At 35.5% G+C, this 14,791-nt stretch overlaps 1 protein-coding gene across 10 annotated transcripts in view; it reads right to left on the reverse strand.

Annotated features, from left to right (window-relative positions):
- The window catches only part of ST7 (suppression of tumorigenicity 7), a 239,285-nt gene that overhangs the window by 92,275 nt on the left and 132,219 nt on the right, over positions 1 to 14,791 (reverse strand). For all 10 annotated transcript variants that reach the window (XR_004276730.1, XM_032304290.1, XM_032304292.1 and 7 more), the window contains exons 3-6: positions 14,113 to 14,272; positions 3,878 to 3,932; positions 3,127 to 3,242; positions 1,370 to 1,445 (exon numbers count right to left, since the gene is read on the reverse strand). Coding sequence is in view for 9 of the 10 variants with exons in the window: in XM_032304290.1 (XP_032160181.1) it covers positions 1,370 to 1,445; positions 3,127 to 3,242; positions 3,878 to 3,932; positions 14,113 to 14,272 (407 nt within the window). In the remaining variant the exon portion in view is untranslated. The remainder of the gene's footprint in view (positions 1 to 1,369; positions 1,446 to 3,126; positions 3,243 to 3,877; positions 3,933 to 14,112; positions 14,273 to 14,791) is intronic.

Raw genomic sequence — 14,791 nt, forward strand, 5'->3', positions numbered from 1 at the left:
AGTGCTCTCTGTGGATAGTTAAGGAATCACAAAGAATGGATAGGTGCTAGAAGATGAGATGACAAATACAGTAAAATTGTTCAAAAAGGGAAGGAGGCAGACTTCCCAAACTACAGAACAGTGATTTGGAAAGATATTCTAATAGATTATTAAAGGGATGGTCTCCAAGCATTTTTAAAAGAAAGTAGTGAACACTAGAAGCTAGCTTAAATTCACTAAGAATAAATAAATCAGGTTGTGCTAGCTTAATTTACTCTAAAGAATTTACTAAACAATAAAGATCCACAGATACAACTGGCATCCTTAAGATCAAAATGGAGAAATATGAGCTGAATCACAGTGTAACTTGGGCGGCTTAGTAATTGGTTGAACAATACCAAAGGATGATGAGTCATGAAGACATGGACCTGGAGGATAGTCTGTATATGTCATGTCACAGAATTCTGTCCCTGATCCTGACATTTTTATCAGAAACATGGATGACACACAGAAGGCAGGCATATCAAATTTGTAGATGACAAGAAACTGGAAAATAAATATGCTGTATGACAGAATCAGAAACCAAATAGATCAACAGGTTATAATGGCAGAATTTCCAACTTTCAAGTGAATCTTTTTTTTTTTTTTTTAAGACCTCCAAAGAAGATTCTGTAACCTTCTTCAAAAAAAATCATAAAATAGTTTAACAATGACTACTTGGCAGGGAGAGTGTCGAGGTGATTCAAGCACCAGATGAGTGGTTGAGCTAAATGACCTTTAAGGTCTCTGCCAACCCGGAGATTTTATGACTCCAATTTTAAGAATCTTTCCCACTTTCTGAGATCTCCAGAAGATATTTCCCAGCCTTCCTTGGTAACCCACTGCATGTTTGACAACACTAACTACAGCATTTCCTCTTATCTTTGTCTTGAAATACTTTTAAAAGTGCAATTTTTTTCACTTTACGTTTTTGTTATCTTTTCCCAACTAGCAAAAGCTTTACCTAAAAAATGTGATGGCACAGATGAGAATTCTACAACTGAAAAAAAACTCCCTGTCAGTATGTTTTAGATATGTAAAGAACTGTATTGATTTTATGTCCTTAAAATATGCCACAGGTAGCCCCTAAAGATCTTGGAAGCCCTGGAATAGCCCTTGGAAGCTGTTTAAGGATGGTTGTAGCAAAACCACTAAACTGCTTTCTAAGATGACGAAAACCACCATGACATGGATATCCTTTACAAAAAAATTTTTTGCAAATTAATAATTCCCAAAACGATCCTCAAGGTCAAATGTATAATTTAATTTAAGTATCCTACTAATAGCAACTGAATACATTCAGCAAAGGATGAGTTTTCCTTTTTTAAAAGCAAGATTTTCTCTCACTTACTCGTTTATCTCTAAGGCTTCATGAGCTGCAGAAATTCTAGCTTGGGGGTTTCTCTCTCTCCAGGCTTTCTGCATTACTATTTTAGAAAAAGAGAAAAAAGCATGTCCATCAATATACATAATAGAGAAGACTCAATACAGTTAGTTAAATTAAAAGCTTTCAGCTTGAGTACAAGACAGTATTTCACTTACCAGAAAGTCAGCCCAAATCTCCAAAGTCACACAAATACTCTAATTTGCTATATCATTGTCCTTCAGTAGATGATACCAAACCTTTCTTATGCTCATAAAATTACAGATCTAATTCTTATAGATTAACCCATGGTCTATAATTTTAGAGATTTAATCTTGATTAAGATTTCTCTTTTTTTTACTTTAGTATTAGTTGACACACAGTGTTAACAGCAGTTTCAAGTATATAACATAGTGATTCTCCAAGCTACATGTTATACTATGCTCACCACACAGATTAAGGTTTCTTAATCAAGAAAGAAAAGACATTCTAAAAGAGATTTAATATTTCTTTTGCTCATTAGTGTCATTTGTTGTTAAGAAACATATATTATTTTACCTCTTTTGAGATGAAATTGCTACTAATCTCTTCCTTCTACTTAGACACATCATAATCTCTATTGATCATTTTCCCAAATTCTATAGGCTCTGGGTATTAGGACATTTTAAAACTATTTGAAGAATTAGGAGTTGGAATAGGAAAAAAAAAAGTGCTTTAACCTTTTGCTTAACATGTCTATCTGTTCCCAAAGTTTGCTGCAAACACAGTTTTTATATACCAGAGCAGTTTTCTTTATATATATTACGGAAAGCTCAATGCCTGGAATATTTATTGGACATGATATTCTGCCATGGCAAAGAGTACCTTTTTTTTTTTTTTTTTTTTTTTTGACAGACAGAGATCACAAGTAGGCACAGAGGCAGGCAGAGAGAGAGAGAGGAGGAAGCAGACTTCCCGCTGAGCAGGGAGTCCGATGCGGGGCTCGAACCCAGGATCATGACCCCAGCTGAAGGCAGAGGCTTTAACCCACTGAGGCACCCAGGCACCCCCAAAGAGTAACTTTTAAAAAAGACAACAATCTCCATATTTGTTTTATAAATATGTATGTTCTAAGTTAGTTTCTTAGGTGCATGTACATATTCCTCTTTTTAAAGATTTTTTTCACTTATTTAAGTTTGGTAATATAAAAAATATCAGTGGAATTATTTGAACCTCAAACAATGTGAAATGCAAGCCAAACAAAGCCTTCTCTAAGATGGAAAACAAATATGGATTCCAATAATTAAGGCCATGCCCCAACTTAATGCTAGTGAGCCTATAAATAGGCATAGAAATCACTACAATATATTCCTTTATCATTTGGATTCTCTGAATCCCAATTTCTAATTATAATATCGTCAAAGAGACATGACCTTTCATCCTACCTAAACCAAGGATTAATTAGCTTTATATGAGATTTATACTTCCTCAAAATATATAAATCCAATATCAGTATATTTTTCTAAATGGTGTTTTAAATTATGTCAAGAAGACTTGTTTCTACACTGATATTTCATTGCGATAAATCCTTTATTTAAGTATCAGAATTCTGGGCTCTCCTAGTCAATGTCCAATTTAGTATTTTATACATTGGGGGTTTTGTAGAGCAGATATTCTAACAGTAATAAACATTATTATTTAAATAATAACCTTATTCAAACCAAAAAGCCATTCCACTCAGCAACTATCTAAAAGATTGTCCATACTTGCATCTGCAGGACGCAGGTGGTCTGAGTCACAAGTAAAGAATGTCTGGTGGTCTTGGGCAGAGAGATTCATGTCATAGTAAGTCAAAGGCTCTCGTCCTGTCACCCAAGTATACCTGGTAAAGGGGAAATAAATGGTCAGACACTTTGAGAGAAGAAAGCAAGACCTACAATATATTAAGCTGCATAGCAGCTGAACTATAAAACATGAACTAAAACAGCTTCGCTAATGAATGAAAAAAAAATTTTTTAATCATCCTGTTCTCCCTTTAGGAAGTATACCAGCAGGAAAGAAGGAAACATTTTCCTCTATATTCTTGTCAAAAAATTTTACTAGCACTAGCTAATGAAAACTTACCCTAATTTTATCATGAATAGACATTTCCCAAAAGCCTTGAAAATTCTGATATGCCTAATTACTCTGCAAAACTGAATTCCTCCATAACTTCTGTGACACGTTCATAACCACGTTCTAGGTAAGCTTCAAAATATTTTGATTGTACAATGTATAATGAAATGAATAACTGTAATAGAAAATTTCTAAAAACTACACATCTTTATATATTATCCCAATTCCAATCCCCAAAATAATTATAAAACAGAAAAATCAAAACATTTGAGGACTGTATCAAAAACAAAAACACTACCCAGACGGTTACAATGACCCCTAAATGAACCAGCAAAAACATTCGCTGCTTGTCTTTACTCTCTGAACTAGACCCATTTGTCTCCCAAGCTGTCAAATGCTTACCGATTATATTCAGCACCCCTAAATAAATTTAGTGGATTTCGCCATACTTTACATTCTGCAACAAAGAGAAATATGAAAATGTTACACAGAGTCCAGAGACACTACAAGCTAATTAATTCAGCAAACCACCCTTCCTGGCCATTTGATAAGATAATTTTATTCTCTATCCTCTACATGAAAAGGAACATGGAAAAACTCTGAGTGGTTAATCAGGAAACATAGCTCAGATACAAGGAATTTGGAAAGTTTCCCCTAATCTTTCTAGGCTAAGCTTCCTCAATTTGCTAAATCAAGGTATAGGTCAAAACCAGCTAATTCATAACTCTAATAGTCATCAAGAGGTCTAAACAAATTCTATGAATTTACTTCTAAAATTATAGGTAGCAGATACAGGTAGAAGTAAAACTACTTTCTTAAAATAAATCTTAAAATAACTCCTAAATAAGCCTAACTTATGCTCTAGATTATAATATGCAAGTGCCCTAGATTTTTATTTAAGGTCTTTGTTAATACTGATCTTGTGATAATTCACCATATTGCCATACGTTGCATATACATAAGCAATCACCAGATTGCTTACATTGCCATAAAGTAGTAATAAGAAAATTAATAAAGGTATTTTTTTAGGGAGAAATGTTATGAAAATATATTGTTTTAAAGCATTAACACTATTTGCTTATACAGATACATGTAGTAATCATTATACCAATATTATAATTCTAGCAGGTACTAATAGATTATACGTCTTTCTTATACAAAGACTGCAGAAATTCAGAACCACAGGACTTAGAAAAGTCTATCATTAATTTTTAGGACTGTCTTGTAAGAGTGTGACTAATACTCTACAATTCTTTTTAAACAGCCTATGATTAACACTTTCTACTGATTCAGAATACATTTCCTTGAATGAGTAATATTTAATAGAAAATAAAATCAGTTAACAGTACTAAAAACATTGCTGTATGTGTAGTCCACCAAAAGACATCCAAAGACATATACACAAAAAAGTGAACAATTATTGCAGATATCACAAGAACATTAAAGGCCATGGGTGACTCATTAAGATTCTCAGTCCTATTATATGCAACATCCATACCCATCCACCCATCCAAGAGTACTGAGCACTCTATGGGGAAAACAAACACAAGCAATGCACTATTAGAATACAGCATGAAAATGAAGACCATAAAACACTACAGAAACACTGTGTGTAATCTCAATACATTCCTGATAAAATAGCAAACAAAAGGTATACATATAACAGGAAGACATGTTTTCATTTAAAGAAGATAAATTTATCTTTAAATTAGGACTGGAGCCTGCCTAAAATGTGCTCAATGTTTACAAATAATGTCGCTAAATTTTCTGACACTTAGCTTAATTCGACATTTAGGAAATGATCTTTGTTCATTTGAACAAATGATGATTTGTTCAGTTAGTTCAGCATCTTTGAATTTTTTTTCCTGAGAAAGCAAAATTCAATGGCTGTCACTTCCTATAGCACTAACTAAAAAATTATGCTTTTCTTAAATAATTACGTTTTTCCAGATGTAAAAGCCCTTAAAGGGGTCACTAAAGAACTTCAGATCATGGCTTGAATCACACCTGTGAGCCAAAAAACCAGGACTGCTGTCCTTAAGGCTATTGTAACTCTGAGGTCCTCATCATTCCCACCGTCTCCTCAGAGGATGTCTTTTAAGATCCAAAGTGCTCTTCTTCAAGTTTTATGAATATTGCAAGGTTAGTATTTAGCAAATAACAAATATGCACACATATTTATGTACAAAGGATGTTCATGGTGGCATTATTTACAAGAAAACAGGAGCATGTGGGGAGATGCCTCTGTCCCACTGAATTTCATCTGAAATATTAGTGAAAAGGTTATGACAAATAATTTTATCTCCAGTGAATACATTATTCTATTTGCCTAGAAGGATAAGCACTGTTCAAATTTCAAGAGACAAATTATAAAGCAAAAGATCTCCAATTAAAATTTCAACTCTATTTTATGCTGCATACAAATGAAATTATTTTACATAAAAATGACTGCAAAGAGAAATGATGTATGTACCTAAAGTATTTTTGAGCAGTATCTAAAGATACGTCTTTATTAGGGAAGTGTCACAATACAGCCAGCAGGGGGTGCCACAAACATTTTGAAATGTTTTTACAGCTTGTAATAGAAAACTGAACTTTTTAAAAAGAGTCACTGCTAACATTAGTGTCATACATGTAATCTATATGCAGTTTCTCTAACTATCCCTGAAACTTAGAAATGAGGATCTAAGTAACTATAACAGATGTAAAATACTCTGAATGATAAAAAAAAAAAATGTGATATAGAAGTACATGAAACATCTTCATTAGCTATATCCTTCAAATTGGTGCAAAACCAGAATATTTTTTTAAAGAAATAAGCAACTAGAGGTCAAATATGAACACCTCAAAGTTCTACCTCAAATTAGGTCACAGCTATGTTAATTTCTTCTTTGCTACTCTGTTTCATAATCTTAACCACTACTACAAAAACACTCTCTCTCTGGAATTACTCTTGAGTACATAAACAATAAATATCAGACTGCCTGATGGTTTGGTGATAGGGACAGAGGTTATAAATGCCAAAAGTATTAGAATGTGAAGATTTAAGTCAAGAAGTTCAACTCAGATATCCAGAGGGTAAAAGTTTTTCCACACGAGGTCCAGTCTCTTACCTTACTCATGTCTTTGAGGAATCAATTCTTTATTTAAGTCAGAATTAAAATTTTACTTCCAAAAGGAAATTTGCATTCTCCATTAATATGAACAATTTCAGGGGCACCTGGGTGGCTCCGTGGGTTAAGCCGCTGCCTTTAGCTCAGATCATGATCTCAGGGTCCTGGGATCGAGCCCCGCTTCGGGCTCTCTGCTCAGCGAGGAGCCTGCTTCTCTCTCTCTCTCTCTCTTTGCCTGCCTCTCTGCCTACTTGTGATCTCTCTCTGTCAAAAAAATAAATAAAATCTCTAAAAAAAAAAAAAATCAACAATTTCAGTGCCCTTTAGAAGACCCAGAAGTTGACATGGACTCCATCAAGGGCTTGCTGACATTAACAGCCCAATTAAAAATATGCCCCAATACAATAAACATACTGTCTATAGTTCCATTTGGAGCAGCCCACAGAAGAGTCTCTATCTACAAATCCTGAGAGAAATATTCAGACCTCAGCATGCATGCAAGAATGTAGTTCAAGAGGAAGAGAAGCAATAAATATTGGAATAGTACTTGTTTAGTTCTCCAAGGCTGCAAAACAGATTCCACCCTTTGTAATAATAGGATGATCATGAGTTTTTATGTCAGAGACAAAGAACATTAAAAAAAAAAAAAAAGCTTACTGCTATCAAGGACTTCTAATATCAAGCACAATCTTGTCTTCTGCCTTCCCTCTCACCATTCCTTACTAAAGCTTGCCATCCCAGTGACAGTCACTTCATGTCTTTTGTACTCACTCACTCCTCTAGAATGCCTATCCCCACCACTCACAGGAGTGTGTCGTTTAAACATATATAGAATGGCTATTCTGTATTAGTCCTGAGGCTGGACCCTGGGTAATACAAAAATAAAAATAGGGGCGCCTGGGTGGCTCAGTCATTAAGTATCTGCCTTGAGCTCAGGTCATGACCCTGGGTCCTGGGATCGAGCCCCGCATCAGGCTACCTACTCAGCAAGGCATCTGCTTCTCCCTCTCCCATTCCCCTTGCTTATGTTCCCTCTCTCTCTCTGTCAGACAAATAAATAAAATCTTTAAAAATAAATAAATAAAAATAAAAATAAAAATAGAGGAGCTTATAGTCTTGGTAGAAAAATAGAAAGGGCATCCAGCTGAAGAAGCTCTACAGAAGGAGTAATGCACTGCCAGAACCATAGACTTTCGCTTTGTCACAGTCCTCAAAGAAAAAGAGAACTTAATTCTCAGAAAAACCAAGAGGATCCAAACTCACAGAGCTTTTATTCACGTGGAAGAAAATTTAACTCCACATCCAATTCATTTACTCTGAGAACCTTTCTTTCCTAAAATTAAAAATAAATAAATAAATATGTGTGTGTGTGTGTGTGTGTGTATACACACACGTACATATATATATACACATATAAACATATAAATGTGTTTATATATAAACATTCAAACATATACATTATTAATTCATAGCCTAGGAAGATTTGTTATACTAAAAAGTTACCACCTCGTCCCAGAATCTAAAAATCTAAAAATAATGGTATTATTATTATTACAAACAGCAGCAATAGCAACTTTTGTCATAGCTATAAGCCTGATTTTCGTGGAGCCTTTCTATAAGAGGTTTTAAAGCTCAAATCATCTATAGTCCTTACATACGCTAGCGAGGGGCCTATCGTAGGCCCTTTTTACAAACAAGTAAAGCATAGAAAAGCTATATAATTTCCCTGCTGTTCATAGTAAATGAGATTAAGGGCTGGTGTCCAGAGTGACCAACAACCACCCACTATATGCAATGAGCCCATTACCCTGCAACATCATATTTCAAAAATCCTATGACTTCATCAATTAAATTCACTAGAAAAACAGCTTCAAAAACTCCTCTAGGGAAATGTTAGGCACGTTTAAACAAACTTTCAAACGTTTTAGTTCCAAAGTACACCAGAAAAGGGCCCTCAATAGTTTCACCAGATGTATTATGACAATCAAGATTAAGCCCAAGCCAGTCAATGTCTGACATATGATTCTGCCATATATTTAATAGCTTTGATATCTCAAAAATGAATACCCAATTCTCTATTTCACACAAGTTATTCTTTTTTTTTTTTTTTTAAGATTTTACTTATTTATTTGACAGAGAGAGATCGCAGGTAGGCAGAGAGAGAGGGGAGGAAGCAGGATTCCTGCAGAGCACAGAGCCAGATGCGGGGCTCGAACCCACTGAGCCACCCAGGCACCCGTCACACAAGTTATTCTTAAACAATCATTATGAGTAACAATAACCATTTTCTTAAGTAGTTAAGCTTTAGCTGTTTTGATAACCTTTGAAATAACTGTTTTGAAAGAACTAGTAGTAAAGGCACAAAGGAACATATAGATAATTTTCAACTCAACAAATATGTTATTCCCTCAGATTCTATAGAATGAGAATAGGTATAAAAAATGATGATTTTCAAGACCATTTTTATTGATCTGCTCCATTCAAGATCGTGTACTACTCTCTTCAAGTATTGCTAAGATGGTTAAATCTTTATCGTATCTCTCATACATTTCTCACTGATTATTTCTGACCTAAGTCAATCAGCTCAACCAAATACTGTGGAAACTGTGAAGTAAGTTTATTAAATAAATGTTCACCAGGGACTAAAACTGTTTTAGGCACTTTCACAATTCAACTGGAGATCAAATCTATACTAGAACATAAATTTTAGTAGCAAAAGATTTTAAAAGATGTAATAAGCACTAGCTAAAACAATCATTTCAACACATGCATAGATGTAGCAAGGACAACTGAATTCCCCTAATTGAGATGATTAAAAAGCAACTCCAAAGCTCCTGGACATGTAGCAATTTGCAATTCTGCCAAGCGATGTATTTGAAATGCAAGCACTGAAAGGCCTGGACATAAAAGTGAGTCACTAAGCTAATGAGTAAACCTCACTGAACCCATAGCCCCATCTCCATGGAGCTGAGCCATCTTCCCCAGCATATTCACAGAGAAGTCAGTACATCTGGGGGACACTGCCTGATGACTGTCCTCTGACTTGCTATTTCTGAATGACCTCATTTATCCCTCAATGTACTCTGTGAAGTAGATACTGTTGTTATTCCCGGGTATGGAAATTAAGATACCAAGGAAGGTAAGTGATTCAACCAAGGTCAACCAAGAGATAGGGCCAAGATTAGGGCCACATCTGTCTGACCCCAGAACCTAAGCTCTCCACGACCGGCAATTCCACCACTAAGCTGTTTCTAAGTAAGTTTGGCTAATATCACTTCTGAAATAATATAATGTATGGTAGTACAGGTTTTTTTATGAAATTATTTATTTTACCAGTTTAGTAATTACATTAGTATTGAGTTTACAGACCTCACAGAGGATCTTGGCTAATTTTTTTAGTTGGGGCTTAAGACTTTGGATTCCAAGGCAAGACTACCTAGGTTACCAGCCATGTGACCTTAGACTGACCTTGGGCAGACAACTTAACTTACCTGTACCTCAGCTTCCTCAACCATATAACAGAGATAATAACACTACCTGCTTCTTACATATGTATACATATATACCATGTAAATATATACGATATATATTAAGATTAAGTGAGACTAAAATGAAATTATTTGAGACAGAGGCAAGTAACTATAACCAGAGTTTATCTAAAGATCTAGTTCTCTGCAAGAGAACACTAAGGTATCTCAGAGCATTTAAACTTGACTTTGGCAAGGATACTTCTCATGTGATAAAGCACCCTGAACTTTTCCAAATATCTTGAAGGCGAATGCTGCCAACCCTTGTCTTCATGACAACTTACTCAAGAACAGGGCAAATTATCAAACAGATGTTCCCATATCCAGATTCAAAATGTTACTGGTCCCTGAGAACTCCCTCCCTTCAGACAGGAAGAAGTTGCCCACGTTTTAAATCCCAGCACACCATCAGCTCATAAGCTGAGCTGAATTAAGAAATGGCAGTGAGAAACACAGTGACATGGCAAATACATCAGCAGGGTTTATGACGAAAAATGGTGGGTTAGCTCCCAAAAAAACCAAACAAGTAAAATGTTCATAAATATTAACCTAAGCCAATAAATATTAACCTAAAAACCTAAAAATTGGCTAGCTTAAGAAGCTGTATAGGGGCGCCTGGGTGGCTCAGTGGTTAAGCCGCTGCCTTCGGCTCAGGTCATGATCTCAGGGTCCTGGAATCGAGCCCCGCATCAGGCTCTCTGCTCAGCAGGGAGCCTGCTTCCTCCTCTCTCTCTGCCTGCCTCTCTGCCTGCTTGTGATCTCTCTCTGTCAAATAAATAAATAAAATCTTTAAAAAAAAAAAAAAAAAAAGAAGCTGTATAGTTAACTACATTTCTTCTCTGATCCAGAGATAAGGATTACTACAGTTTTTAAAAGAGTCTGCACCCAGGCCAATTTGTACAGAAACAAACAACAAGGTATGAATAGCTCGCCTTGTGACAATCATAGTCCTCCCACTTCCCATAACCCCACCCGAATCATTCTTAAGCAGGTCAGGTCTTTCAACTTTCATCAAAACAAATGACTCCTTAAGAGCTACACTATGGCTTTCAGATAAATCAAAGTTTATAACTAATAATTTCAGGGTTTTTTTTTTTTAAGTTTTTCAATTATTTTTTCTCAAATAGGCAATTAAACTGCCTCTGCCAATATCCATGGGATTTCTTGGCCATGTTGTATTTCATGTAAGATTCACCAAAGAACTGTCTTGTCATTCTCAAAGAAAATCAAAAGATTCACCCTTTTGTTATTAAGGCAACAGCCACTGTATGATTATTAAGGGAATAGGAATTGTTAAGCAAATTCCTCTTTTTAGGAAAATGTGCTATTAATTACCCTCAGCTTTGGACTTCCTTTTTCCTTTACTTAGATGAAACCAGACTATTTAATAGAAAGTGATTAAAAGTAAGACAAAAGACAATATACTTTAATAATACTTTTCTTATTCAAAAATAAAAATTACCACAGGAAAAGAGAAGTGGAAAATAGTACTAGTCCCACTGAAACCATACTCACACACATGTCTGTTGAGCTAAGTCAGCCAGATTTTAGAAACCTAGCTGTCAAGAGGGCAGACTGAACCCTAAATACATTTAGATAAGGTAATTTCCCCTTTGCTAAAGGTAACTATTCGAACATTCTTATCAATAAGATCAGATCGTAAAATGCTAGATCATAAATGCTGTACCTCTTATATACGAAATGAACAGAAAAACTGCATGCATAGAGCAAATACTAGTGGAACTGAATTAATAATAATATTCAAAAACTCAGTCGGGTAAAAATTCAGTACAAATGAAACTGGGAATTTCCATGATCATTATTTTGAATATGTTTTTATAAGGGGCTGAGGTTCTCCCTTTTAAAACTGCCATAAGGGGTGCCTGAGTGGCTCAGTGGGTTAAAGCCTCTGCCTTCGGCTCAGGTCATGATCCCAGGGTCCTGGGATAGAGCCCCGCATCGGGCTCTCTGCTCTGCAGGGAGCCTGCTTCCTCCTCTCTCTCTCTCTCTGCCAGCCTCTCTGCCTACTTGTGATTTCTGTCTGTCAAATGAGTGAATAAAATCTTTAAAAAACAAACAAACAAATAAATAAATAAATAAATAAATAAATAAATTTAAAAAGCTGCCATAAAAGCACTAAGAATAGCATAAAGATTTATATAATGCATAAGGCTTACTTCAAGTTAGCCATAAAGAGAAACAGCAAAATAATAGTGACAGTAAGAAGAACTCTTCATTGCATTAAGCAATGATATCAAGAAATTTAAATTGTGTAGAGAGAGAATTTTAATGAAAATAAAAATGTACTCACAATGAAGAATGAAGAAATAAGGCTGCTTTCCATTTCTAATCTGTTAACTTCCTACGATGTTTTATAGCACTCAAAGACTATAGTAATTCAAATCAGACAAGAGGTCTTCACGGCAGATGCGAACTGAGGGCAGTTATCAACCATGGCTTATGTGATGATGACTGAATGATGAAGACCCCTCCCCTTAGAATAATGTGCTACATTTGTTAGAATAGTGGTTAGTGTTTCACGTTGTTCAACTCTCTCTTTGTTTTTTCTGTTTGTTTGTTTGTTTGTTTTTCCACAAAATGAGTAAGTTCAAAGTCCCAGACAATTTTGTTACCTGAGGGGTGCCATCTCTCGTACCCTTTAGGATGAAAAAAAATGTGTACCTGGTGGTGCCCCCTGCCACTCTCAGATGGCTGGAAAAGGGTCTACTGAAAGGGCACCAGATCAACAACAGAAATAAAATGTATGTGCAATGCTCCTTGATGCTTATTACCTGGTGAGATGGTTATGAAATGCGGACTGAGACTGAGTTACTCTAGGAGAAAGAAAGAAGAAAAAAAACAGATCTAATCTAGCTCTTTAACTTCTTCCTCTTCATCCTTCAAGTACCAGAACTAGTGCCTTCCCCTTCAAGAAGCAAACTTCTTCCCCCAGTTTAGGTCAGGAATCCCTCCTTTGTTCTCCACAGTATTGTATGTCCCCCTCATGTAATCACAGCACTCACCGCTGTGTCTCGTTCAGTAGATGTGAGAGTTCCATGAGGACAAGAACTTTGGCTTTTTTGTTTTCAATCATAATATTCAAAAGAACCTGTATTCATATTAGGGACATAGGAAATGTTTACTGACCTGATAAAGAGACCAAGCTAAGAGACCATATTCTTCCCTCTTCTTTTATGAATGGAGAAATTATAGGCCTTGCATGCACTCATTTGTTCACTCACTGAGTTTCAATGATGGAGCAGACACTCGGCAAAATGCTAGAAATACTGCCATAAAGCAGCCGAAACATCACAATGTGATTTGATAAATGTTACTAAAGATAAAAATGCTACAAGTCAACAAAGGTGGAGAGATATTGTGCAGCCTATCAGAGAAGCCTTCCCATGAAGTAACACTGGAGCTGGGTTATGAAAAACGGGCAAACACACCAGAGAGGGAGACAGACTTCTAGGAAAAGGGCCATGAGAAAACATGGCATGTTTAAGAAATGAAATGGAGAGGGACAGGACTGCAACTGAAGCCATAACTGGCAAGAAAGGTGAAAGCACCTTATGCTATGCTAAGGAGTCTGGGCTTTATCTTCAGTGGAATGGAAACCAAGGCAGCTTTTTAAGCAAAGGGGTGACGTGATTACATCTAGTTAGACAGAAGGTTCTGCTGTTATCATGAAAGAGAATGGAAACATTCAGTAAAGTTCGACAAACTAGGGAAAAGGAGGCCAGAGACTCAGGCTAGAAATACTGACCTAAGTAAATGAACCTTAGCTAAAATAAAATAAAATTAAACAAAATAAATATTTCCTTTCCTTGTGATGCTTCTATTCTATTTCCCTGGTAGAAGCTATCAACACCTTGGGAAAATAAACAGCATTTTTCTCCGGAGACTAATATTTAAATAACAACTTATTACAGTCTTATAGTCATAATAATTTAGTAAAAATAAGTAAATCATGTTCAAACTGAAGGACTTTCTGTACCTGAGACACTTTGCCTGTTGGAATCTGAGTCCCCATTGCTGGAGTTAGAATTGTTGGAGGAGTTGTTGTCAACCCCTCCCAGGAGGGGGCGCAAGTGGCTTACTGAGACTTGTTCAATGAATGACGTTCCATACTTGCGAAAATACCACCATTCAAATATCTAGAATAGAAAGACAGTAAGAGTGATTATGGTCCTTGTTACTGTTCATGATTTTTCTACACATACCCAAGAAATATACTGCATCTACTAATTACATCCACTTTAAATACTTAATTTTTACTCCAAAAATTCTGCTTAATTTATTCTAAAAATTAAGAGTTTAATAAAATTAGAACACCAATTACATTTTAAATTCTCAATGTAGTTTCCTCCACTTGATACTAGCTTTCAAAGAAAATCCATAACTACAATCATGGATAAAAGAACACTGTTAAAAGCTGCTCAGTATCGTTTTCCTCAAAATTTACTACTATTCTAACAAAATCACCATGGCAGAAAGATGACTCCAGAAATTGAGCAAATAAGCAAGTTTTAGAAGTATGGCTTATGAAATATTCCAAGTCTTGGCACCTTACATTCTATTAAAGCCATACCTGCATAAAAATTTTAAGATAACAAAATTTTACTTTTATTTTAAAAATAAGCATTTCCTTAGAGAAATGCTGGTTTTACAGAAAG

This window comes from Mustela erminea, chromosome 11, assembly GCF_009829155.1.
Source record: "Mustela erminea isolate mMusErm1 chromosome 11, mMusErm1.Pri, whole genome shotgun sequence".
Taxonomy (NCBI): domain Eukaryota; kingdom Metazoa; phylum Chordata; class Mammalia; order Carnivora; family Mustelidae; genus Mustela; species Mustela erminea.